General features: G+C 41.4%; 2 protein-coding genes across 3 annotated transcripts; both read right to left on the reverse strand.

Annotated features, from left to right (window-relative positions):
* Window positions 1-247: 247 nt before the first annotated feature.
* sugt1 (SGT1 homolog, MIS12 kinetochore complex assembly cochaperone) lies at window positions 248-20,303 on the reverse strand. Its single transcript, XM_042427863.1, has 13 exons — window positions 20,139-20,303; window positions 19,993-20,041; window positions 19,144-19,234; window positions 18,846-18,915; window positions 18,271-18,341; window positions 16,036-16,089; window positions 14,714-14,742; window positions 14,432-14,457; window positions 14,023-14,119; window positions 12,509-12,616; window positions 3,631-3,721; window positions 2,407-2,579; window positions 248-1,083 (listed from the first exon to the last, which is right to left on the reverse strand). The coding sequence occupies exons 1-13, from the start codon at window positions 20,150-20,152 to the stop codon at window positions 982-984; spliced, it is 975 nt and encodes a 324-aa protein (XP_042283797.1). The 5' UTR covers window positions 20,153-20,303; the 3' UTR covers window positions 248-981.
* A 944-nt stretch (window positions 20,304-21,247) lies between these two features.
* LOC121908129 (ETS-related transcription factor Elf-1-like) lies at window positions 21,248-27,360 on the reverse strand. 2 transcript variants are annotated; one of them, XM_042427859.1, is made up of 7 exons: window positions 27,276-27,360; window positions 26,994-27,120; window positions 24,440-24,547; window positions 24,095-24,250; window positions 23,915-23,989; window positions 23,536-23,731; window positions 21,248-23,410 (listed from the first exon to the last, which is right to left on the reverse strand). In XM_042427859.1, the coding sequence occupies exons 1-7, from the start codon at window positions 27,333-27,335 to the stop codon at window positions 22,807-22,809; spliced, it is 1,326 nt and encodes a 441-aa protein (XP_042283793.1). In that variant the 5' UTR covers window positions 27,336-27,360; the 3' UTR covers window positions 21,248-22,806. The 2 variants fall into 2 exon arrangements, with proteins under 2 accessions (XP_042283793.1, XP_042283794.1); XM_042427860.1 differs by lacking the exons at window positions 26,994-27,120; window positions 27,276-27,360 and adding an exon at window positions 26,535-26,840.
* Between the last annotated feature and the right edge of the window lie 360 nt (window positions 27,361-27,720).

The raw sequence follows: 27,720 nt of genomic DNA on the forward strand, positions 1-27,720 counted from the left end.
GATACCAATCAAACTGCGATACGTAAAACCATATCCTCAAGCTGTCAACCATATCTGAACTGCCTGCACTCATATCAGTAATGCCACATTTCATCCCTTCCAGCACATTATCACATGAGTATGGCTTCCTGTCATAATATACTGCTGGTTTTTTTGCGGCTGATGGATCCCTCCCAAGACCTTCAAACCTGCCCAAAAAAACAGTTTCCAGTAACAACAAACCATAAAACACGAGACAAAGTTTTTTGAGCCAAACAACAAATCTTTTATTTACACTGAAGCTTGAATCACACTGAGGGAACGACCGGCGCTAAGCCACTGGCAGATACAGATTCCAGACAAGTCAGTTTGCAGAGTATTGCTGAGTTTTTACTGAGTGTACAGAAAATAAGCCAAAAGATGCGTTTATGGATATCATTGAAACAATCTCAATTCATTCTTATTGTTAAGAACTTTACATTTGTATACAAGTGCTGTAAATAGAAGTCATAAAAGGCTCTCAAATAGAAAGGCTGTAGGCATTTTCAGGAAACCAGGAGAGACAGAGGAGTTGAGAAGAGGGATGATTGGAAACCAGATTTGAAAGTTTTTTAAGTTGAATCAGAACATTTCAGGTCTATCAGTCACATTTTAAATCCAGACCTCAGTTCCCCTTCGAGTCCATTGGCCTTCAAAACAAAAAAAAAAAAATCAGATAATGCAAATCAATCTGTTCAACAGAGTGTTTAAATGAAGAGAGACCCCATCTGGTGGTTAAGCTATCGCAGAGAGCAGGCCGTGTGTGTGGTTTGGTGTGGTGATAGTAGGAACGCTGTGGCTCTCTGCACTTATAGGCGGAGTGAAAACACCAGAGCAACAACACAACTGAGGGGCTGGGAGGAGGAGGAGGAGGAGGTGGACGGCCATGGAGACTGCAGAGCAGTATGAACGAAGGTAGAGAACAGTAAGGTTAAACAGGGGGGGGGGGGGGTGTTCAGTACTTCAGTACTTCTTCAACTCCACGTCGTCCGGTGGGCTCACATCCACTTTTCTCTTGCCCACGTCTTTCCAGTTGGTGCTCAGGACCGTACCGCCTGACTCCATCTGCACAGGGAGGAGAGGCGGAGAGAGGAATCACTGCAGTGTCATTTCATTAGTAGTCTAGTTATGCAACATCTTCTCTCTGCTTAAAAATGCCTACAGCATTACTGGTTTTATTCAGTTCAAATTCAAAAATTAAATCAATTATCTTCTTGCCCTCTCAATTAAAAAAACTAGTATTGATGATCATAGTGGAATTTTTGACTAGTAAGCAAGTTTTGTCATTTTCTTGTTAGTTCGTAACACACAGAAATAATGAGTGATTACTTGAAATGAATGTGAAAACACCATCAGCGTGTCGGAAATGACAGAAGATCCTTTTTAAAGTGTAGAAGCATCATGACGTCATATCTTTAATAACAGAATGCTGCTTCTCCAAAATCATTAATCCACACGTACTTTACACTCTGATGGAAGTTCATTAATTATAGAGATAATGTATTGCGTTCCTTTTCTTTTGACTTTTTAATTATGTGTAGATGAATGAAACAAGCTTTATTCTTCATGTTTGAATCAAGAAAACATTTCATTTGTGAACTGAGCAAAAAAAAAATGCTGTTGTGCAGTTCATTACTAAACCTGTTGGTTTAATCCCACTGGATTAGGGAGGCGATTAGGTTCAACAATGGGACACTTTATCCGCATTGTTTATTTCTTTTAATTCATTTAAGAATGAAATTGATTTATGAAAGTGTTGAAGGATTGTATCTGAGGGCATTTTCCCCCGTTAGTAAGTAAAGGCCAGCAGATTTAAAGCAGTTTATATTATCTCAACAGGCAAGACGTGACTCATGTATGCAAACATTTGTTCTGTGTTGCACAATAAGACTTAGAGATATCACACGGTAAACAGTGGCCTGCTCCGTTTATGGTTGAATCAAAGTAATGCAGCATTAGAAAAATGCCATCAGCACACTGTTTCTGTTGGACTCGACACATATTTGTGTTTGTGAGACTCAAGTGTGCTCACAGGCTAAAGGCGTGAAATTGAAATCACAGGGTACTTGTTTAATTTCAACGATATAGATCGTATTATTTATCTGTTAAGTTTATTAGATTTCATTTAAACATCACGGTTCAGACACAGTAGCTGCTTCTCTTCACGTCGGGTCAATATAAGATGTTATAGAGTCATATTTACTGGAAATGACATTGATCACATATTGTTATCTACAGTAGCTTTATGAAAAGTTATTAAAGAGTTAATGTTAATGATGGAGGGGGGGGAACTCGTGCTTTTGTCAGGGGGTCAAATAATGTGTTTTTAGAAGACTTAACTGATTAGTGACCCAAAAAAACCGCATGCCACCTCAGCGCAACACTCACAAAAGACTTGTTCATGGCTCGCTTGACCTCGTCCGAGCCGTCCTTGTAGATCTGCTGGAAGAGCTTGTTGAGCGCCGCGTCTCCTTCCAGCTTCTCGTTCTTCTCCTCCTCGCTGATGTCGACCACCATCTTGTCCCATTTGCGGGTGTAGTGAGACGACGTTGGGTACAGATCTGATGAAGGAGGAGACAAAAGTGTTTAAAAAAAAAAAACGCAGTGCGGTTTCCAACTAAGACCGAGTCATGAGCAGCTTTGCTTGAGAGAGATTTTTTCGAATCAGCTCAGAGGCGTTTGGCAAGACATAAAGCGGAGCATAAAGAAGTGAAACTAATAGATGATCGCTTTTATGAAACAGTGCGAGTGTTCAGTTTTTTTAAATTGAGAATGATCAAATGTATGTCTTCCTGGCATTTTTAATTTATTTACATGGTGTTATTATGGGGTAATTCACATTGCATTCAGAAACAATGGTCACCGAGGATGTTTTTACACGGCATGTTAAACCGAGACAAACATCTGATTTAGCTACGGAGTCGTTCCACTCGCATGCGGCGGGATCACATTGTGATTTGACTTCTATATTTTCTGAATGCAATACGCTGGATATAATCCCATCTAGAGATGAAGAGGGGGGAGCGATGAATGTAATCCAGATACAGATTTACATAAATACTGCCCCAGACGTGCGGCGGCAGACATATTCAGGCCAAGTGTGGACATACGGCAATGCGATCTCATAATATCAGATGTCAAATACTGTGTTCAAATGTAACGGCGCTCCTCGAGGTTGAGCTTGTTGGTGGAAAGAACAGTTTGGCTGCCCACTTTTACTCCTCCACCACCACCACCCCACACACACACACACACACACACTTACATAAGTAATTAATCCTGTCAGTAATGGGAAAGTGTGGGCTAAAATACTGAGTCATATTTCGCTGTCATACCTTTCTCTTTCCTGCCTACTTTTACCGTCAGACTAATGAAAGACTAGCAGGGCTTGACTGCCCACTCTCATTTTAGTGCAAGAACAGACAAACACTGGAGCTCATATTGATCTTTGCAGCGAGAGAGAGAGAGAGAGAGGGAGAAAGAAAGAGAGAAATAAGAGGAGGTTTAGGGAGATGAGAGCAGATACAGGAGGAGAGTTGGAGACAGAGAGAGAGAGAGAGAGAGAGAGAGAGAGAGAGAGAGAGAGCATAAATGCAGGAGCTGTGGACTGACTGGGATTGAAGTGTTTGATGTTGGACTCCTGTCCTTCTCCCTCCAGCTTCTCCCATCTGATGGCATCTGTCTTCTTCATCTTCATCTCCACCTGACAGAGGAGAGGGGTGACGAGACGGTGGGGGGGGGGGGGGGGGGGGGAGGTGGGGGGAGAGGAGGAGGAGGAGGAGGAGGAGGAGGAAAAGAAAGAGAAGGAACAAGGGGAGATAACAATGTTTAACAAAATGGTCTTCTTTGGTGCGCGGGACAAAAATAACGCTTCCATTAGAGTGACATCTTAAAAGTACAGGACATCAGATCATTATTGAGGCCAGAGAGACTGTCTGTTCAGAGCTGCTGTCGACTCAGCCTACGAGTGTGTGCGTGTGTGCGTGCGTGTGTGTGTGTGTGTGTGTGTGTGTGAGAGAGAGAGAGAGAGACATCAGGGATATGCGGGGGCACAGCTCAATCTCAAACCTCACTGACAGACATACTGCACTAACGAGATGCCTGTCAGCCAGAGGGCCAGTGTGTGAGAGACGGAGCGAGCGGGAGGGAGGGAGGGATGGAGGAGGGGGGAGGGATCCTAATTCCACACAGCAGCATCTGATCCAAATCATTACACCGGGAGAACATGGGAGAGGAGGAAAACAATGAGGGGAGAGAGGACATGGACACACGCTTTTAACACTGAGCTGCATTGACAGGGCACATACCAGCGAGACACGCAAAGCTGCGACGCTACGATATGTGTCCCCCCACCACCACCACCACCACCCATTAATGGCATGTGCGTGTGTTTGATACGTGCGATGTGTGCACGTGAAAGGCAGCGCTGGTTATGTCGGTGCAATTAAGGAACATTTCTGCTCTGCTGGGCGATGTGATGATTCATTTATGAGGGTGCCAGAAGAGAAGAGGGAACCAGAGGTAGACGAGGTTAGAGATGAGGAGGCAGAGAGGGCTGACTGGCGGAGTGAAGCCTGAGTGAGGGGAGCAGATTGAGGGAAGTTAAGAGCGTGATGGCTGCTACCTTCTCTGCCGGGGTGATGAGCTAGTGAGAGCAGCGGTAGATAGATCACTTTGGTATGTGTCAGCGCTTTCTCCCCCCCCCACCCCTACCCCCAAAAAGGGCCTTGTGCACAGCGAGGCATCTGTGCAGCGTCCGAAATTAACTTTGTTGGCTCACCTGTGAGTGGCTGTGAAACTATAAAAAGAAGCTCTTTGCTGAAAATACAGGTCAACCGAATACTTCATATTCATCTTTCAAAAGAATGTAACTTGTTGCCAGAGCCAGTCTGTCTTTACAATCAGGTTGTGTATTAGTTCAAATTCTGCTTGCTAAATTATAACGAGGGAAGACTGCTGCTGCTGCTGCTGCTCGGACGCTGGCTGGGGAGACATCAGCTGCTCGTATCAGCTGATCTGACCAACTGCTCTGAGTTGCACATCATAGTAAGCTGGATCGATATCAATAAATTAGGTTTGTACTGGATTACTGTGTTGTAAAACAGCAGCAATTAATGAAAAAATGAAGCTGTGAGGCAGAAAAACTGCCATTAGTGAGTTCTGTGGCATTTTATGATTTAAATCTACCCTAGAGGCATGTGTGTAAATATTTAGTTGTTACTTAGAGTGATGTTGTAACTTCTCTCCGTGGTGAAACCGCTTTCTGATCTGTGCAGCTTGTTTGTAATTTACTGCTGGCTCTCATGTCTCTGTAACATTTTGATATCTTGACAACGCCGGAGCACAGATTCACTGTAAACATTGAGCTTCGTGCTATATTCAGTGAGTGATAATGGGGGTGGAGTGTGTTTGTTTGGATCAGATGGCTAATTCTTACACAGTATACCTTTAACTAGGACTTTCAAAGTGCATTTTGTTATAAGACATTAAATCATCAAGCTTAAAACTCTGTTGTACAGCCCCTATAATACATCTGGCATTTTAAAATCAGTTCACTTTGAGGTCAATTTTGTGTTTTGTTCCTCATTATATTACATTAAGTGTTTTGACTTTGCTGAGGCTGTGACTCATGCCTCTGACGGGCTTCTTCTCCACTAGTGAGCTCATAGAATTTAGAGACACCCCCCCCCCCACCGAACCAAACTGAGAGAAAACACATTTTTTTTCAGAAACAAAGTTGAAACTATTCAAACTGATGACCACGGCACAAACCTGCAGTAATGTTACAGTATTCAGAAAGCTGTTAAAACACTGTTGATTGGTTAAACTTGTGACTGTTGTTCCTCTTGAAGCAGTTTGTGTTCGATAAAGTGGTTTCCATTGATTTCTGAGACTGTTCCTCAGGGTTTATTAAAACCACTGGGTTTGTTTTTTTTTTGACAAATGTGCCAGCAATCACGGCGCTGATGCTCTTTTGAGCTGTTAAAGGTCTCATATTGTTTTGAAAACTTCAGTACCTGTCAAAGTGCTAATATGCATGACCTGTTCTCATAGCTGACAAATGCTGCTAATTGGCATATTCAGCCCACCTCTGTAGCAATGTCTGTAACTCATTAAATGACTTTGAACTTCTTTAGATCTTTTTTCATCTTGTGTATAGATTTTTTTTTTGTTTATCTCCATTGATGAGCAGTTTCATACTCTGATATTAAGAGTTCAGTTTGAACAGCTGGAACTCAACAGCCTGTCTGACTGTTATGTATTCATTTGATTTGTTTGTGATCAAAGTCTGAGAGCAGTAAAGGACTAAAGATCGTAGACCGAGCTGATTAAACCTTATCGTCTGAAAATGACCAGCCAGTGTTGCAGGTGCCACTTTACTGTCTTGAATGTTTTTGTGATGCAAAGTGTGGCGGGCTCTGCGTGTGTCCAAGTGTGTGCGCTTGTATGCGTGCTCCTGGGCCATACAACATTAATCTGCTGCCACATCTGTGTTTCCTGGCTTTTAAGGGACATGGCAGGCCGGGTGCTGTGTGTGTGTGTGTGTCTCTCTGTGTGCGTTTCTGTGTGTGTGTGACAGGCGAAGCGGTGGCTCGTAAAGGGATGTGACAGCAGAGCCACATACAGGGGCCACCACCCAGGACCCCAGGGCCTGGACTATACAATACTACACTACACACACACACACATAGACACACATGTTGACACACACATGCTATTTACAGAGGGGCACTAGGGGTCCCGTGTCGCTTGTCACATGTGTTTGTAACCATCAACCCCCCCCCTCCTCCTCCCGCTACGACTCCTCACCCAGCAGTTTCTCCCTCCTTTTCCAGATCCCTGCGGATTTCAAAACAAACTCGACTAAAAAGACGCATAAATGAAATAAATATAAACATTCTTAGACGTTGACAGGCATGCAAATTAAAGAGGGGAGACGCCACTTTAGCTATTTGCCGAAAAGAGATGAGTTTGGAACTGAATGAACAAGCGAGTGTGGGTCCGACGTCGCGTTTTGAGTGTGTTTACGCGCGCATGTCTGCGTGTGTGCACATCAGCCGTCCGTTCTGATCAAACACACTGGTGTGTAATTGGCTCCCCGTTGTCGCGGTGACCCCTGCGGTTGGAATGTCTGTCGTGGTGGAGGACAGGAGGAGGTCGCACTGACGATAATGTGCTGCAGACGATGCTCACGCATACACACACACTGCAAATACTTTGTGCAAATGGCACAATTGTGTTGAAAGATTACTGTTCAGCCTCTGTGTGTGTGTGTGTGTGTGCGTGCGTGCGTGTATGTGTGTGTGCACGCGCACGCACACCCATGCCTGGCTTAGCCTCCCCCTGCTAAGTTGTCTTTAAAGACAGCGAGGAGATGAAGCGTAAACATTGTGGAGCGAAAAGTGCAGGGCAGCCTATTACAGAGACAGACAGACCGACATTGGTTGGGAATCAACAGCTCCCAGGGCAATGCTTTTTTTTTTTTTTTTTGCTTTTTTTTTTAAAAAAACGCTCATTAGGGATGCATGCCAATCTGGAGAAACTTGATTTGCTGATGCTGTTGTTCATTTGAATGTTTTTTTTCCCCCCAGTGGCTCCTTGGCTTCAGAAAAATGAAACAGCTCCAAAAAATTTAAATGAGACACGCATCAAGAAAGCTGCTCAGTTTGTTGGGGTCTCTCACATTGTCGCGCACGTGTGCACACATTTCACCTGTAGAGTTTTTAAAAAAGAGTTAGGAGCTTTTATGCTGTCTTGGATCTTGTAATGCTGCAATTAGCAATGAGGGTTTTAGAGTGCTCGGTGGCGTGTGTGTGTGTGTGTGTGTAGGGGCCATGTGTACCCGAGGAGCCCGGTGGACCAGCGAACAGTCAGGGCTTTGTGGGAGAGGAGGTGAGTTTGAACACTCGCTCTCGTTATCCTAGAGGTAGGTGTGTGTGTGTGTGTTTGTACGAGCGTGAGACAGGGAGAAAGACAAACGATGTGTGTGTGTGTGTGTGTGTGTGTATATGTGTGTGTGTGTGTGTGTGTGTGAAGGGGCAAGGAGAGATTGACAAAGCAAAGATAAAGAAGGCAAACGAGGAGGAAAGAAAAAAAAAAAAGCCACAAAGACTGTAGAGAGATGAGTGTAAGACCATCTTCAGCTGTGGTCTCTGTAAGACTGAGCCCTTGTTTAAGCTGCAGCCCACGTGCACCTCTGGTATGCAGTGTCTGCTGTTGCCATGGAAAAGAGAGAAAGTGAGTGTGTGTTTTTTTTTTGTTTTTTTTTTTTTGAGGGGGACAGTTTTCTGTGCAGGTCAGCCTCTACCCAGCACAGTGTAGCCAGTGGATATAATGCATGACATAGACATCAGGTTATGTTATGCTACTAATCAAATTCCAATCAAATTCCTCAACATCATTTTTTTTTTTTTTTTTCTGAAACTCTGGCTCAATGTCATTCCAACACCTGTGATCACTGCTGCTCTTTCATTCTCTCTGTGGCCTTGATGTAAAATAAACCAAGTGAAACATCATCTTTGCTCTCAGATGCTCTGTGGTTTGGCTTTTTTGGGACTTTTTCTATGTTAACAACGCAGCATATCTGAAGCTGTTTTCACATGAGAATCAGGTCCAGACGTTTTCTGGAGTTGCCTTTTCTCACATGTAGAACACAAGCAGAGATTGTCTGTGTCAGATGCGTTCTCACCTGAAGGAAATAACTACGTTTGGTTTAGGTGAGGGGTGCAGGAGGCAGGACGTGATGTAAAAAAGTACACTGTTGTTATCCTTAGTTCTATAAAACATCTGAAAACTTGACGTCTGCCCCGGTTTCCTAAAATCCAAATCTTCAAATTGCCTGGTTTGTTAGACCAATAGTCTAAAAACAAAGATAATTAATTCACTCTCACATAAGACTTAGAAAACCAGCAATCCTCATGGATGGCTGAACCTTGAGAATGTAGCTTTAAAAATGACTGCAATGATCAATCAATTGTCAAAAAAAGTGGCTGATTATTTTTCTGTCGATCAACTAATCAATTAATCGGCTAATCGTTGCAGCTCTAATAACCCTAAAAAACAGTCAAAGGGTCAGATTATTGTGACACTTCCTGCTTCGTCTACATGCAGTGTTTTACAGGGCAGCAGACTCTCTTTGCAGATACATTTAGGATAAGATAAATAACGGGTGGAGACACGTAAGCACAAGTTGATGTTATATTCTGTTAAGGTCACGTAATTTGTTGTAAAAGTCTGTTTCATTAGCTTAAATGTGATTTACATGAGCCACAAGAAAGGTCGTGTTGGGAAAAGAGATGTGATTTTACCTGTATTTTACAGAAATCTCTTGTAGTTGCACCACAAAATGAAGCAGAGAGCTGGATTCAGCTGGATTTACCCCTTTATAAATAAATAAGCCTACAAAATATAGATCTAGAACTAATCTGTAACGGGGGGCGAGGAGCTGTGGCTTGTGTTCATAAAACTTGATATTTCTATAGTAAAAATAACAGGCAGCCACTGCACTCTGTTTGACTAGGCATTTATATCATGCTTATTAATACATAATATATAATGCATCTGACTGCATCGCTATTCAAATGAGACATCAGTCGTATCGATTCCACTCCCCCTGTGTAGGTGGTATATCTTGTGTCTTATCACATCTCTTTTTCCACTTCCCATAAAGGTTGTCAGTCTTATTGGATTATTAATATTACTAGTCCCAAAGATTGTATTAATATTATAGTTTTATGAGAAATATACTTTCTTCCTCATGTGAAGTTTAAATGCAGTTAAAAAGTAAACATTTCACCGTCATTTTCTTATTAAATCCGGCTTTAAATATGTCGAGTATTGTACACAGGCATTAAATATGTGTTGACCACCTGTGTGAAGTGACAGCAAGTAGGTGACGTGACCTTTTGCAAGCTGCAGTTTAAAATCTAATGAACTGATTTTGTTGTTGAGTTACTTCTAACGAGATACAGCTTAACATGCATCTACATGCATCGGCCACCAACAGTTTCTAGACGTAAACAGAATCCAAAAAGAAGCGATGCAGAGCGTTACGTTGGACTGTATCGACAAGACCGGACTGATCAATGCCCTAAAAAAATTCACCCCCCTCAACAACTAAAACAATCAAAATAAAAACCCGCCTCTTGATCAGCAGACTAAAACCCCAAAGTGGTCTAAACCCTGAATCAGCACACATTCAGCCAGCACGCTCATTAGCCCACATCCTCTATAATACACACTAATTAGTCTATAGTAAAAAAGTGCCCTTCCTACTCATTAGGCCCATAATCACCTTAAACTGTGCTGAGGAAATCTGGGTGAGTACAGTCCTAATAAATGTGTGTGAGGTGTGTGTATATGTGTGTGTAGGAGTGAGGATTTGTGCATATGTGTGAATCTCCTGTTAGCTGCTCAGATGAACTGTTCTGACGTCTCCACGGGAGCCCGACTATATACGGTGAGAGTGGATTTTCTCATTTCTACTCCTGCTACAGTGAGCTTTACCAGCATTAAGGAATTATAGGTAGTGGCAGCGTACTTTATACCGCTTTAAATTATTGAAGAGATTAAGATGTTAATCTCAGCGCGGTAACGCGAGTAATGATCAGTCACAGCTTCAGCGAGCTTCTTAAACTCTGCATCAGCATAGGTTCTCTCCTTTGCTTTTTGTAGTTGTCATCTCACATCTGATTCTCTGTCTTTAAAAAAAAAAAAATACAGAATAAGCAAATTAATTAGTGATCAAATATTAAGACAATAAAAACCTGAATACACAGAGCAACAAACTTGTCATTTCATGCTCTCTGGTAAAACCTGCATACAGGAAAGAAGTGCTCACGTTTCTCATATTTTCTTTATAACGACATCAAAAATGTTCCCTGACGATATTCTTGAGAGTGACTACTAGGATGGTGAGTAGTGACGGGATCCTGTACTAAATTGGTACTGGTTCCTGACTGGCCAGTACCGAAATATTGATAAACATCTGGACAAACGGTGCTCCTATCTGTATTTATGTAACATTAATACATTCTAACACAGCTGGCATTTTCAAATTCCTAACCGTCCCCTAACGATGACGAAGCTGCCGGCGTCGGGCGATTATATTTGACGTTGCGTAACTGCGTATTTATATCTGGACTCTCCAGTCACGGCTGAACACACTCAGAAGATTGGGCTCACTTAACTAAATTTAATGAAAATTCAGCTAAATACAATATATGTAAAACGGTAGTTGCGTATAAAGGGAGTAACACCAGCAACCTCGTGAAACACTTATAAATACAATATTCTATAAATAATGTGACTGTCTCCACCTCGTCAAGTCAAGGTAACACTTGTTATTGTTAAAAATAAGTGTAGTTATTAACTCAGGACACAAGTAGCATCGGTTTTAAACACTAATCTATGTTCCTAAATAATCCTATAGACAAGATCAGCTTCATCCCTCATTAGATATATTCAGGCAACTCAGGAAACAATTTAACTTGTTTATTTGTCTTTATTTTTTGCACCAAATCATGGAGAGTACCAATGAAATTATCAATAAATATTGATATGGATAAGAATTATCAGTATCGATTAAATCCTAACGATAGCCGCCTGTAACGACGAGACTACACACAGCGTTCTCACCGATTCCTAGTAAAGTTCGAGACTTTCAAAAACTTAGTTGGAGTGTTTCCATGACCTAAAAATGTTGTTTCTTCCTTGTTTGTTGATGTTTTTCAGCTCAGAGAAAAGTTGTTGAGTGGTAAACAGTTTATTTTCCACTAAAGCTGGGCTCGCGCTGGAGAAAAACATCTTAAAACCAACTTCTGAAAACCACAATCTCAAGCTACTGTATGCCTGAAACAGGTGATACGATTTACTGTAAAATTCCCTTTTATTCCACGACTCCACCAGAGGAAGTATCAACTTTCCCTGATTTTCCGATGACTGGAACCCATCTCTGACAATTCAGAGATATTCTAGAAACTACACAACCAATGGAAACCCTGTATGTAGTCTTCATCTTCTGTCCTACATCTATCATTTAAACACTGATGAATAAATTCTCTGCTTAGTTTGACGTCGTCTGAAAAGTTTTTTCGCCTCAGCGTTTGTCATCGTTGGTCAGTGTGACCTCAGAGAGGGCAAAAACCAGCAGTTTTTTTTTTTTTCTTCTGAACTCCTGAGCTCCAACACCAGAGAATACACATCACAATGCTTTGATGTACCTTTTAGTGCACAATGGACCATTTAACACAATTGGTGCTTTTGAAAGCCTGCGTTTCTGACAGACGCCGTTTGTTTCTGCTTCGTGAGCATGTCATCTGTCTCGCTGAAATGTCTGCGAAACCTGTCAAAACATGCCCAATCATTGAAAATGTATGACAGAAATAAAATATGTAAAATAGCTGCTAATGTTAAAATCAAAGTTCTCTTCCTAAGACTCCCCCTGTTGATTTAAAAGCTTCTCCGGCTAAACTCGAGGTGACGGTGATACCTTGGTGGTGAGGATCTTGAAGTTGCTCTGTTGAGGGATGATGGGGTGCATGAGATGGAGGTGCAGGTTATAGTTCTCCCCTGACGCCAGCCGTATCGTGGCAGAGAGCTACAGAAACAGAGATATTAAGCATTAGCCCTCGTACGCTCACTTCTACACGGATTTACTGATAATCCAGTAAGCAACTAGGAAAACTAACAAATATGAAATAGTGAAATCATTCTTTCATAACATTTATAAACAATTCGTGTTAGATTAGACACAAATATAACAATGCACACAAAGTTAACTGCATTCAAAATCCAGAATCTAGTAAACAGTCTTCAGAAAACAAAAGCTAAGGAGTAAGAGGAGGAGGAGGAGGAGGAGGAGGAGGAGGAGGAGGAGGAGGAGGAGGGGGGGTGAAGGTGTCAGCATGTCCACAGGAATAATCATCTGATCTGGCTGGTGTGACGGCCAGGAGTATCCTGGCGCTGTCCCCTTCAGCCACAGAGTGACCACTGATGAAGGAGGGTCAGACAGCTCCTAACAGCCTGTCACTCACTGGGACCGGGTGGGTGGCTTGTTGGTTTAGAGGGACGTGAGCTCGGCTGGGTCCCAAACCCTCGCACTCCTCATCACACGCTCGTCACATGCCGTCGCAGAGAGAAGAAGCGCTTTGGAGCGACGTACAGTAACATCACTTCTTCGACTTGTAATTGTTGAAGTGAAGTGGACTTTTCTTGATTTAGGGACTAAATGAATGCAAGAAGTAGTTCATCGGGGATAAAAGCTTCGAAAGTTAGCTGGAGTAGCTTTTGGGCAATTCCTTAAAACTATAAAAGCCTTAATATTCAGTTCCAGTCGAATTCCTGCGCTGTCTGTAGGTATACAGCTGCTGCATACTCAGTCACTAGGGAGATTAACTGGAACCTCCGCCTTTCATCTTTAATTTCTTTTGTATATACTGACCTAGTAAAAAATATATGAACTTATCTGTACTTCTCACCACAGAGGGAGCTTAACAAGTGATTGTGTGATTCGGAGCGAGTGAACTATTTCTTGTGAAATGGGGGTAAACTCAGTTTGTTATTCTATTAGGAAAGACAAAGCCGTTCCCTGGGGTGCCCTGCAGTTACCCCTCCGAGAGAGGGAGAGAGAGAGAGAGAGAGAAGTGGAGAGACGGAGAGGAATAGAGGAAAAAGAGAAAGAAAGAGTGTTGTCCCTAGAGGGCTCTGCAGCTGATCCTAGATCAGTTATACCTTCTATCTACAGACAATTAGGAGGTTGGAGAATCTGGGGAGGGTAAATTGTTCTTAGATCTGTACTTTGGGGGCAATGTTAACAAGGCACCACTGGAGGCATAGTTGGGTCCGTGGGGAGTGTGTGTGAGTGTGTGTGTGTGTGTATGAGACCCATCTAATGGGCCCCCCTGAGGAAACACCCAAGAGCTAACCCATCTCTCTTCCACACACACACACACACACACACAAAGCTCAACTTTTTCAAGACTACACTTAAGTGTGTGTTTATACCTCTTTTTCCATGAAGTTGACACACACACCATCCTTGGGTACGTTTTTTGCCATGACTGTGATGATGACTTGAGATTCTGTTTGGTACCAGTCATGTCTGCAAAAAGCGCACACACACACACACACACACACACACACACAACTGATTAAGAAGTCTGAATAACATTAAAATAAGTGGAATAAGAAGGCTTTTTCCATTTTTGACAATTAAGAGGAAAGAATAGAAAAACTTTAGGTAATACAGAACATCAAAAAAACAAAAAAAAAACAGTTGATAATCATTATCACTAACTTGGAGATAGAATTTTAATGGACTGAGGTTTGGTTATAACATTATTCTGGTATAACAGTCAAATTAAAATAAAAACCAAGACACCTAGATAAGGTGTATGAATGTTGATGCACTTACTTGACAGGTGGAACTGCTGGTGTTTGCTGGGTCATTCAGCCCCCGAGACAGGATGACAATTAGAGAGGAAGGTGTGGTTGATAAAGCAGAGATGAAACAAAAAGCACACAAAGACAATTGAGAAAAAAAAAACAACAACAAAAAAAAAACCACACACACACACATGACAGTAACAAAAGAAGCCTTATAAAGCTTCCTTCTTTGAAGCAGTATATGAGGCTGATTCTCTCTACTGATGCTGAGAGCAACAATGCCCCCAGGTGGCCGCGCAGAGAAACTCACCATGTTGACGCTGCCGTTTTGTGTCGTCTCTGCGGGGAGAGAAGAAGAAAAACGTGGGTGTGCGGCAGGTGCAAAGGTTTAAAATATCGTTTAAACTGTAACTCTTCTCTCAGGGATCATAGCTAGAAGTACACAACTTATATATCCTAGCGAGCACATGTCCATACATCAGTGACGGCAGACAGACGTGCCTCACCACCCCCCACCCACCCAACCATACACACATACACACACGTGCACACTCTAGCCTTGCCACCAGTTTGTTTACTGGTCCATCCACGCCCATTAAAAGCCCTGTGAGCCCAAGCAAGCCTGATCACCGTTTACCAGCGTGCTATCATACATTATTCACTGACTTCATTACAGAGAGAGCGAGCATGAAGAGAGAGGAGAGAGATGAGATGCGATGATAGGAGGCGTGTTAATGTTGTCTTAATGAGGTCGTGTTTGAAATGGTGAGGAGGGGGGCTGTTAGGGGGTGAAAAAAAAAAAGGCTGTGTGTCTGTATTTGTGTATTTTCACACAAGCATACACGCCACATGTGACGGAATAACCAGGTGCCGCCTTTGTATGTGTGTATGTGTGTGTGTGTGTTGGTTGGTGGCAAACTGTAAACTGTCACTAGAAGAAACAACTGACACTCCTAGTATGAGCGTGAGCAAACACAAGTAGGGAATTTTAAAGTTTGGGAGGCAGGTGGGGAGGAGTGATGTACTGTACAGCCTGGTGCGCATGTATGTGTGTGTGTGTGTATGTGTGTGTGTGTGTGTGTGTGTGTGTGTGTGTGTGAGGCTTATGAAGGAGTTCGGTCTCATCGGGGGTTTTCAAACATCAGTAACGTTAACTGTGATGAATCATACCGCTCCTGGGAGTATGTGTGCACGCGGGTGTGAAACGCATTTGTCAAAACTCATGCACTTGTTTACTTGAGATGATCCAGAGGGCCTCGGCATCACCGGCAAACAGAAACACACCACCCCAGACATGGCATGCATCTTTTATTGGACTAAGCAGCTCTGCCTAAACACTCCATGACTGTGAGCGCATACTGTAGATTCGTGGATGTGTGCGTGCTCAATTTGTTTCATCAGAGAGGCTGATCAGCTCCCTGACTGTGCTATTTAGCTACGTGTTTGATAGCGGGGAGAAAACAGTGTACAGGAGTCAGAGTGTAACTGCTAACAGTCTTTTTTAAACTAAAACTGCCATAAGGCGAAAAAACAAAAAAAAGTCATATCCCAATACACCTAAAATGAGCTCTAAATACTGGGCTGACATGAATAAATATACATACATGATATAAGTTGCAGTTTGCTACTCACCCCTCATCATCTCCTCACACCGCATGATCCAGATCTCAAACGATTTGTCAGAAACTGTGGAAATCACAAAAAAAAAATTAAAAAAAAGAAAAAAAGAAAGGAGGTGCTCACAACTTTTTCGGTACAAAGTCATAAAAAACCTGCTAAGGGCATCGGTGAGGTGTTACTGAAGTCTAAAGTGGTTTGACTAAGTGCCAGAGCAAAGGCTGAGGGCAATAACTTAATAGGTTTTATTCCAAAGGAGAAATTACTTGAAAGTAAATGGGCACACGTAGCTAGCAGGTAAGTAAAAATATGTTTAATACATTACTGTAGGTTATGTCAGCAGCACAATGGATACACGCGTTCAACTTCAAAAAAAAAAAAAAAAAAAGGGGGTTCACAGCTCTTTTGACAAACATAGTATTAGTGATTTTTGGACTCTGAGCTTATTTTATTTATGTTTTTTTTTTTTTTTTTTATACACTATTTCAATTTGCTGTAATTCTGACCACAATTCATCAATTGCTGCATTAAGATACTCAAGAGCCAAACAAGAGCCCTACAGTCAACATCATGTCTTTTTGAACATAGTGACAGCTTCTTCTCTAATGAAATCCATTAAAGTCAAATAATGCCTGGATGACATCGACGCTGTCACAGCCACACCTTCTGCCAAATGTAGAGCTGCTTAAAGTACTAATTCAGTAGCATGTATACACATATCTTTATGGAGTGAGCATCCATGTGTTCCATTGTTTATGTTTTTTTAGGTTGATAGACAGAGTTGGAGACACTGTGGCTCTACGGTAAAGACATTATTGACATTTTGTTCACAACTCATGGTTATATGACTGGCTTCACTCGCTAATGTGATCTGGAACTGCACAAACACTAGTAGTTACTGATTTAAAATCACAGCTGGTGTTGAGGAAGAATGAAAATGTGAAGCTGTTGAAACTTCTGATCTTTAGTAACAACATTAGCACGTGAGCTAAAATCAAGTGGAAATGAAGCAAGCCGTCAAGTAATTCAACCCTTCAAGGATGTGATGCAACTACTTCAAAACGTGATTCTGATTGAGACACAATAAACAGTTTTACACAATACGGCAACTTTTTATAATTATTAAGACTTTACTTCAGTATTTGTAATCTGCTTCTTGTTGTCTTGCTCGTCCATTTGTTGTTTGTAAGTGTTTGAACATCAAACATTGATTTTAAAATCATTACATAAAATCAAATGTTTGATTTTATGTAATGTACATAAATGAAGTCTTTCCAAACAAATGCCGATAAAACCGACATTGGAAAAAGTGTACAAAAAAATAAAAATGGCAAACTGCTGGAATTAACCTTTGAAAAGAAGAAGACAGGAGGTAAAAAACAAGGGATGGGATGAAAAAAAATCTGTTATAAATCTTAATTCTTTCATTGGCTGACGGTACTGCTATAATGTATGTTTTAGGTCAGAAGAATGGAGGTATGTGAAAGTTGTTGTTTTTTTGAAACTGTATTAAAACAAAGTGAAAACAAACATGGAAGATAATGATACACTTTTACACTTATACGTACAAACCGTTTGAACAGTTAATTTATGCATATACACAGTTTAAAAGACAAACTGATGCTTAACGTTCGTGAACTCATATGCCGTCAAAAACAGGCAACCTCTTACTTTACCTGCCCGACTAACTGAAAAGATTACGTGATAAATGAAAGACACATGTACGGCATTTATATGGCGCTTTTATCCAAAGCACTTTTACAATTTGCATCACATTGACACACACATACACTCCCGCTCTGATGGCAGAGAGCCAGAGAGTCTTTTGCTCAAGGACACACATACAGTACATGTGAACAGGAAGAGCCTGGAATCGTACTGCTAACACTGTGATTATTGAATAACCCACTCTTCCTGCTGAGTCACAGCCACCCCACACACACACACACACACAGTATAGCCCTACTGCTTTAGGTTCAATACAACTTTCAAGTTATACTGCCTCTCTCTCTCTTTTTTTTTTTTTTTAAACTATATTTTGATTGTGATTGTCCATATTGTCCAGCCCTAATAACAAATCAGTGCGTTAGGATTTAGCACCGTCTTGTACTTTGTCCCTAAAGATGAGGACAAGTTTAGCACTTTGTATTCAATGAGTAGAGTGAATCAGACAGAGCACTGCTGGGAACAGTAGTCGGTGGGGAGCGGGATGATGGAAAGTTTGTACTCGAGGCAAATGACTGTACTCACCGTCCATTTGGTGTCCCTGAGTGAAGGCTGCATGTGCTGACTCATAGTGGTTCAGGTGATACTCTGCTATTCTGCAGTCAGGAAAGAAAAAAAAAAAAAACACACCACTGAGAGATCAGAACGTCTTGGACAAATAAAAGTGACCTCATGTGACACAACAGTTTGGATCATGTATTTCGTTAAAGTAGCAAAGTCACTAAAACTTTTTGTACACAAACTTTATGGCTGAAAAAAAAATAGGTGTAACTTTTCATTATGAACTCTATTATAAAACGTGCAAATTGAAATTCATCGTCAGCATTTTTTTTTGAAATTCAGATGGTTCTGTCAACAAACTGTTTGAATTCAAAGGCCTTAACATGACTCAAAACTTTAGAAGCAGAAACTATCATGTAGACTTAGGTAATGATGAAACAAAATATGTTTACAGATTTAATTCGTACTACAGCTTTTTCCCCACACAACACAGTCATTTGGCTCTATTAATAGCAGCAAATACATGAGCTCGTCTGAAGCTACTGTATTTACAGAATCAAAATATTCCTTCATTTCCACCATCGTGCCACAGTACACACCCTGTTCGCATGAAAGCAAGAGGAAGGCTGGGTTGGAGCTGCTGTGCTTTCTTAGCGTCATTAGCGGCACCTGTGGAGAGAAGATGATACTATGTTTACCTTACATATATATTAACACAGCTGCTCTTGCCACTCCAATTTCCTATTGAGAATGCATGCTGGTAACAGATTTATAATTCAAGGAACTTACAGGAAATGCACTGTTCTGCATTATTGGGGCATTTGTTTCTTGCTACCAAATACTATATCACACTCCTGAAAAAGAAGGTGACAAGACACATATTGTATGTAGACTTACAGCCATAGTTTTTGAGAAGTATGTGGGCATAGGCACGCTGGCAAAACCACTCAGCGTTGTCGGAGTCTCCTTGCAAGGCCTCATTCAGCGCCTAGAAAGAAAGAGACGGCTCTTATATGCACAGCTTATATTATTGCTCTGATTTAGGAAGAGATGTGTTAATGCAGGAAGAGCAACATTGAGGCAAAATGCTGATACTGAGCATACGGCTCCTCTGTTTGAAACCTCAGCTGTCACAACCAAGCAGTTTTAAGTGCTGTTGATGTATTATTCAGGAAATCTGGTTAATAAAGCAGCTGAAGTGGTGATTCTGAGTAGCATGAGTAGGTTTAGCTTGAACTGCAGCGGTGGCTGTTCATGATCACAAAATGAACTGTGGGATAGCTATCTGGTAGGTAAAGTGTGTTTAAAATGCTTATAAGTCAACAAAACTAGAATGACTGTTGAATAAATGGCACCTGTTACTGACTTGAATTGTGTTATTCTTCTGAGAACTAACCTTACAATAGATAACTTAGTTAACGACAAAGTCTGCCGACACTATCCAGTAATAACTCCATAATTAATTTTTTACTTCTAATAAAGGTCAAGTACAACACAATAAAAACACACATGACTTGGAGATGTTAAAGTTACTCAAAGTTAAGATGCTCTTCTTGCAAAGTTAGCTAACCTGGCTAACGTTAGCTAGCTACCAGAAACGTTAGCCTCACTGACGCCACACTCAGTTTCCTCTCTATAACAGTTGGTAAAACATTTAGGATTAATGTGATAACAAGAAACAGACATCAGATATGTGTTATTGTTAAAATCGCTAATGTAAATTGTTTATGGCGAGCTAATGTTTACCTCCAGAGCTTTCTGTGGATCTTCATCAATGAAGCTATCAGGGAAACGGCTAAAATCGAAAGGAGAGACCAACCGTCAACTTACAAGAGGAACAAATGCATGAAAATATAAGATAGAAGAACATTGATTTGTTTAGTTCAACTTGCCGTTCGGTTGCCATTGGTTTGCTGCGGATGTGGACAATATGTCAACGTTAGCAGGAAACTTCTAGATGTGGAGACTACTGGAAACGTGATAGCAGTGACAGTAACAGCTCCAGCCCACCAGCAGGCCTGTCAACATCCGACTGCAGCCTGCTCTCCCCCCGCCACTGCACCACCTGTCGGCCCGGAGGACTCCTGCACTCACAGCTTTCTGCACGAAGATGACGGTTAGTCTCAGCTACGACATGAAAATACACTTATGCAAAAAAAGGTAATTATTCCTGAAATACTGCATTTGTAATATATCACTAATAACAAAAATAACCGTGTATTTTGGCCAGTGGAGGAATAAGTATTTGTAAATAATACGTATTGATTTACTTACTGTAGTAGTAATAGCTATACCTCACTAAAAATATTTCACTAATTCATGCATTCCAAATTTTAGCACTCATAAGTCACTCATAAAGTACTAAAATATATAATAGCAATAGTATATCATATTTATATCTCTAGTCTCTTTATTCTATTATATATATATATATATATATATATATATATATATATATATATATATATATATATATATGTAGTTATATTTGAGATAGGTGAATTAATCATTGCATATATGTCAGCCTGTAATTGTATTTGTTTATTTTACCTACCTCGCTGTTTTTGTATTACAATTTATGTCAAGTGGCTGCTTACTTTAATTTCCCTTGGGGTTAATAAAGTATATCTATCTATCTATCTATCTATCTGACGATCTTATTAAATATATTAAACAACTGGATAATTATTACTGCTGCATTATTGTGTAGGCAGATTTTAATGTTGCAGCAAATTTTACTCAATGTCCTGGGCAGTTTCAGCTATAGAAATCTTCCTGATTATGTTTTGTGAATAAATCTTAATTCCCAGAGTAACTAATAAATATAGCTGTCAAATAAATATATGATAGTAAAATGTTACAATATTTCCCTATGAAATGTGGTGCAATGGTACTTGGCGGTGTACTTATGTACAATACTTGCATAGATATACTTTATTTTTCACCAATGATGTTGGTAAACTAAATATGGGTGAACAGATGAGTGAAAATTTCACACAGATGATGACATGATTAAGTTTATTTCATATAATAGACCATTATCTTTTCAACACCTCTGGACTGTATGAAAGCAAACACACCAGAATAAGCAACAGAAAACTCCACCTCTCCCTCTGCTAAAAGCTAACAAAATCCATATCAGTAAAACTTACAGTATAAAGAGACCTCGAGATAAGAAAAGTGAGGGGATTTCAAATGAATTCATTATAAAATGAAACAAGTTTTGCATAGGGTTCCCTGGGGGCAAAGGCACAGTTATAAGCATCTCTTAACCAAGGTTAGCCTCACACATGCCAGCCTAAATCTTACAAGCTCAGTTTTCATGTGGAGTGATTTTTTTTTTTTTTGGGCTGGCTTTGTCAGGCTAAACTACGATCAACTGAATAGAAAACACTGCACTTAGCATTACTTCATTATAAAGGGCCAGCCATTGTACTCCTTGCATAGAGTATATAGTCTGTGCAGCAAAACAAAATTTTACAATCCTGAGGGAGAAAATGGCAACAAGGCACAAGTCAAGCATGTTCACAGACATACAGTACATAACACACAAAACATAAAGATATCAAGGCTTTAGAGGTCCATATAAGCATTTTGCATAAATGTAATAACTAAACACAATGTGTGCATTGCAGAAAGGCTAAATAGTAGCAGTGTGACTCTACAGGAGGAACTGCGGCTAAATAAACAGCTATAAGACCGTTTCACTGGTGATTGTCAACCAAAGGAAGGTCCACTGTAGATACATCAAATATAAACAGCAGCAGTGCTACATTACTAACCTAGAAATAACAGTGATCCCTTGTTTTCAATAATTCACAATACAAATATAATTCAGTGATCTTAGAAAATAATAATATGGAATGTTTTCCCTCATAACCTCATGATTGCCAGGAACAGAGGAAGCAGGGACAGGATGGACTGAGATCTTCAGGCACTTAAGAGAAGAAACATACAGCAGGGGTAAACATTAGTGCAAAGTCATTTTCAAGGCAGAGGAATGATTCAGCATGTGATAATACAAAAAAAAAAGAAAGAAAGAAAGAAAGAAAGAAAGAGTGGGCAAGAATGAGAGTAAAGGCAGAGAAAGAGGGCACAGTGTGCTGATCGGATAATTAGCTCCATGACACTGGAGCTGAAGTGCAAGCAGAGAATGTGTCTGCAGAAGGTGCAGAGAGGCTGTAGATTCCAGTGCATGTCTGTCTTTGGTGTCTTGTATAATTAACGGATACATAAAAATGACAGAAGGCTGAGATAAAGGACTTGAGTTTTTACGGTCTTCCTCTACTTAGAAGGTAAACTTCTTGAAGGCTGTGAGACTTTGGTTCCTGCCAATCGGAACTCAGATGTCAGGGAGGAAGGACTGACCTAGTTACCAATAATGTTACTAATTCAAATACAAAAAGAATCTTAGATCAATACTCCCACTCTTTGACACTTAAGAAATATAGGCCCTGGTGTGCAGACATTTGCTACAACAGCAAAGTGCAGCTCTACAACTGGTCCTGAGTCTATGGAGTGTATGTGCATGTGTGTGTTTTGGGTATGGGTCTGTCTGTTCTATTGGTCGGAGCTCGTTAGGCGCACCAGCTGTGGAGTCTCCACTTGTGAAGTTTTCTGTCCTGGGTGTGACTTTTCATTGGGTGTCTCCGCTGCACCCCTACTGTCAGCGGAGGCCTGTCGCTCGCACAGACTCCCCAGCAGCTGAGCCGTTTTGAAGACTGAGGCGTGACCCGCGGGCTGCAGGGACTGGACCTTCGGCAGGTTCTGGAGGGTCCGCAGCATCTCAGCAGACACAATGGGCAAATGCTGCTCCTGGATCAGACTGGTGCTAGCTGACCGCAGGACGGTGTCACGTTGGCCTGAGAGCTTGGGCGCTGGCCTGGTCCGCTGAGTAGCCGGGGCTCGCACAGAGCTGAACGATGTCTTCTTCTCTGGTGGGATGGAATCTTCCTCCTCCGCTGATTGGTCACTAGAAGACATTGTGCTGTCATCAGAGTCATCGCTCAGACCTTCGTCGTTGCAGCTGTTGTCGTCGTGATCGTCTTCCTCTTTGGCCCCGTCTCCGTCTGTGATGTAAATCATGTCTTTGGGAAGTGTGGTGAACTGGTAAACTAGCCGCTGGCCTTCGACCTTATTCAGGATGCCTCTCTGGTAGTAGTACCTACATTAACACAAAGGTTCAACATTAACACAACAAACCATGTATCTACACACACATATCTTCGATATATCTATCACGAGCATGTTATGATGACATTTTTGAGTGGTCCTCTTTCTGTACTGTACCTGAGTGCTCTGCCCATGGTCTCATAATTCATGTCTGGCTTGTTCTTGTGTTTGCCCCAGAGTCTGGCCACTGCTTTTGAGTTGACCAACTTGAAGATCCCTGCCTGGGGATTAGTCCATTTGATGTAGCGGGGGCAGACTTGTCTGTCCTGGAGCAACTCCATCAGGAACTGCCACAGGTACAGTGTGTTTCCTCCTAAAGCACAAACACGGGAAACACGATGGAAAAGGAAAGACAAAAGGGAACACTACGGGTGAGATGACTTTTGTAAAAAAAAAAGAGAAGAAAAACATGTAAAAGTAACTGATCTCAATCCAACTGAGGCATGTTGAGTTCTTTCAAATATACTGGAGGAAACCGTTATGTGTAAATACATACCTTTGTTGTATTTGTCCTTCTTTACTATAATGTCTGGTGTGGGAGACTCTGCTCTTCGATGTCGAGATTTTCTACCTGAGTAGTTGAGGAATAAAATCACGTTATTTGCAAGATATTTTATAAAATCATACAAGCCATTATTCACTTTCAGATGAACTGATAACCCATAAAGCGACTGACCTCTCTTTTTGGACTGCAGCTGTGCCGCGGGCCTCTTTGTGTGCAATGTGTGCCACTGTGGCTGGTCAACAGCTCCCACAATCCCCTCTGCTGACACAGTCACCTGAGTAACAGGAGTAGTGATGACATCACCCAGTGATGGCAAGAAGGTCTGGGCTGCAGGGGGCATAAACAGACTTAATGAAAGAGAACAGCACTGTGACCAACATGTCTAAAAATAACATCTCGCGGTCGAAAACGTCCTACATCAAAAAGTAGCCCAGGTAAGGTTTTACTAGGGCATCGTTGCGTCATCAGTGTGCACGTGAGTAGTGTTATCACGAGTGTGTCTGTTTGCGTGCTTACAGTAGTGTTGTTCCAGCGAGAGGGTGTCAGGGCAGTCCATGGTGAGAAGCGAGTCCGCAGCAACCAGTGTTTCCATGGTCTCTTCGTCTCCACTTTCACATGGCTCCACTACAGAGCACAGAGAAGGGAGTAGCATATAAAAACAAGTTTCAGCAAGTGGAGGAGGGTGGCATTTAGGAGGAAGAAAATTAAATGTGAGCTGTACTGGGGGTCAAGCTCAACTTAAAAAAGGGTCGGTTTGCCCAAATTACATTTTAAAAAAAGTCTTTTCTCAGTTCCCTTTTGTGATGTCTCACTATGAAGATTTTGGTTTTATTTGACAAGGTTTTAAGATACTGTGCCCCTGAGAATTCTGTTGCCATCCCAATACAATAGGGACGATAGGAATTTCATTTTAAGTGTTCAAGGTAGTGAAATATTACATTTTAAAAATTCAACAGCAACATCTCCTTCCAGAAACAAGGTACTCAATACTCTGGATAATACACAAGACACGTTGGGAACCATCTCGACAGGAACTTTTCTTCTGTAGGAAGTACCTCACCTTAAAACTGTTCACTGCGAGGTCGGTAAATAGACCTTTTTTTTACAGCAGACATTTTGACATTCCATAGTATTAAAGCACAGGTCTAAATAATAAAAATAATCATGGCTGAATTACATTTAGCTGCTTCAGTTTCAGGGTCCTGGTGTTGCGTATGCTGGTTCACTGTCATGACTTACTGAGACGCTTGAATAAAACTGAACCATCGTTAATGTTATCAGTGACATCTGTGCTTTTCCTGCAATGACAGGTCAAAGCATCTGCTGCACGAAAGGCCTATTATCTGTAGTAGCTGGGACATTGTTTCTGATAAGAGACATTACTGTTGAAATCTTTAAACACTATTTTGATATGTTGTGAGTAGGGGCGGGCCTTGCGACGATTACATACAGTGAGATGATAAAAATGTATCAACAGTCAGACATTTTGCCACTCAGTTTATACCACAGTATATATGCCTGTAACATCTCTGGTTCAGTTCATTGTGGGAAATCAATGAGCAGGACTGCTTTATGGTCAAAATTGTATTTTTATATGATTTTTCCAGTAATGTGATGAAGTCTCTTGATATGTCCAGTATTGAATTTGCTGGAACAGCCAAGAACAGACATTCATAATAATAAATTGTTACTTCATCCTGTAACAATTTCTCAACTGATTTTCCAGAAAATGTATTATGTCATGATATATATTGATGGCGTGGTATACAGTCACATGTATCGTTACAGAGGATTTAATCCATATTGTGTACTGTAGCCCTAGTTGTGAGGACCACTATGAAATTAAATTGTCCTCCATTGCATTGGGGCGGGGGTGACATTTCAGAGATGGATATCTAAAAACTCTGACAAATAAAACTAAACTATCTGCATGTATAGAACCAGTAAAGAGAGGAAAAGTTCTTTGTAATTTCGGTGAACTAACCCTTTAATGACCCACACAGTGCTGATAAATGAGTAGAGTGCATGCACTGAATGACTGAGCAGCCACCTTGATAGTTATTATAGTCATTTTGCTCCAAATCTACAAGGATGAACTATTTTATGCACTTCATTAAACTGCAGCACACATTTATAAAACAATACACGTGTCTGTGAGGCTCCACTGCTTACAATGTTATCTCCACACAAACAATATGGGCAGCTATGTGCTTCTGTCATTGATATACATCTACATATGAATGTCTCTGCAGCAAAACAAATGATCAAAAGAGAGTCTATTGTTTCCTGTGACGTGCACAGGCTGTGAGGTAATGAGCTAGTAAACATCTGCAAGCTAACAGCTGTCTGTCGTGAGCTCAAAACTCTTTGTGCCGCCGAGAAAAGCAGCCTGTCAAAAACAAATGGCCATGTTTAAGAAACAAAGCGGGTGAGTTACTGTCCCAACGCGGTTATAACAGTGAAAAAAACGCTCCCTATTTGTCAGCGAGTGCTGCTTTGCTGCAGTTACCGTTAGCTAAGTTAACCAAGCCTCGCCATGCCTAACTTCAGCTGCTCCTCCAACCTTGAATATCGACGGAAAAAAACGACCCCGTTCAGTAATATAACTTACTTCTCATTCCCAGCACTCGTGAGGAACAAGCTATAGCATATGTGCTGTAGCCGGATTTGACCACGTCTACATCCTAATATGATTCATTAACTGTCTTTCCCAGGGCTCAAGCCAGGAATGTTTTGTTTCACTTCCTGATTTTTTACAGAGGGTGGTCCATGTGCGAGCGTTGCGAGTGCGCATGTGCAGTGCCAGGCTTTCTTTTTTGGTACCTCATTTTCAAACTTTTAGGCTAATTTTGTAAGATTTGAATGACAGCATCACTTCACAAAGGTTAGACTGTTGAATAGCTGTGAGGATGGATGAGACTGCAGATGAAGTTCAATCATGAAATGTGACAGTCAAACAAAGGCTGGAGCATGCACCTTTTATGTGTGTGTGTGTGTGTGTGTGTGTGTGTGTGTGTGTGTGTGTGTGTGTGTGTGTGTGTGTGTGTGTGTTGATTGTGTGTGCACTGACCTTTGAACAGCTGCTGGTGAACATCCTCTGTCTGTGACTGTTCACACGCTAGACCTGAATATGACAGCAGGTGTGGATGGGGGACCTGCTCCACGATCACCGCGGGGTAATCTGAGTGACTTCCAAACTGCAACACACACACAAGAACATTAGATTAGATCAGATTACAATTTCTCATCAGGTTCCTCTCAAATTTGTCTTGCATCACAAGCTAACTCAGTTTCGACATGCGCACTAAACTAAATCAACTGCAAAATGAAACACTGCTCGACGTGTACTCACCCCTGACAGGTTAATATGGTCACTGGCGAAGTCAAAGATGAGCTCTGACTGCTGTAGCATGGCTGAATGTCCCAAACACACATGCGACTCTTAACTGTATGACAACAGCATCACAGCTTTCCTCTGAAGACTATTAATAACTGCACAGGTCTGACGTGTGTTTTTGTGTCCTGGCAGATCCAGTTTTTGGAGTAAATCTGATGAACAGCAGCTGACTGTGTAGATCTACCAGTCGGTCGGATGAGAACGTCCCCCAGGATACGATGAAGCCGGGCCGGCGTCTTTCCATGCAGCGTAACTCAACAGTGGAAGAGTGATGTGAGTATACTAATTGACCAGAGACACAGAGGCGTCACAGGAAATAGCGTTCACTTGCTCTGCTCTCGACTCTCGATGAGGAAGTGGGGGCTGTTTAACTGTCCTGTGGTAAGAGAGAAACAGGAGC

This window comes from Thunnus maccoyii, chromosome 12, assembly GCF_910596095.1.
Source record: "Thunnus maccoyii chromosome 12, fThuMac1.1, whole genome shotgun sequence".
In the NCBI taxonomy this organism is placed as follows: domain Eukaryota; kingdom Metazoa; phylum Chordata; class Actinopteri; order Scombriformes; family Scombridae; genus Thunnus; species Thunnus maccoyii.

Excerpts from the sequence above, each read along its gene's own strand:
- sugt1 (XM_042427863.1), bottom strand. Across the intron at positions 14,120-14,431 it reads CCAGCAGTTCCACCTGTCAA|ACATGACTGGTACCAAACAG; the intron begins GTAAGTGCATCA and ends CGCTTTTTGCAG. Across the intron at positions 1,084-2,406 it reads GAGCCATGAACAAGTCTTTT|ATGGAGTCAGGCGGTACGGT; the intron begins GTGAGTGTTGCG and ends CTCCCTGTGCAG.
- LOC121908129 (XM_042427859.1), bottom strand. The coding sequence starts at position 27,335 with ATGCTACAGCAGTCAGAGCTCATCTTTGACTTCGCCAGTGACCATATT. Across the intron at positions 27,121-27,275 it reads ACCATATTAACCTGTCAGGG|TTTGGAAGTCACTCAGATTA; the intron begins GTGAGTACACGT and ends TGTGTGTTGCAG. Across the intron at positions 23,990-24,094 it reads GCTGCAGTCCAAAAAGAGAG|GTAGAAAATCTCGACATCGA; the intron begins GTCAGTCGCTTT and ends TCAACTACTCAG.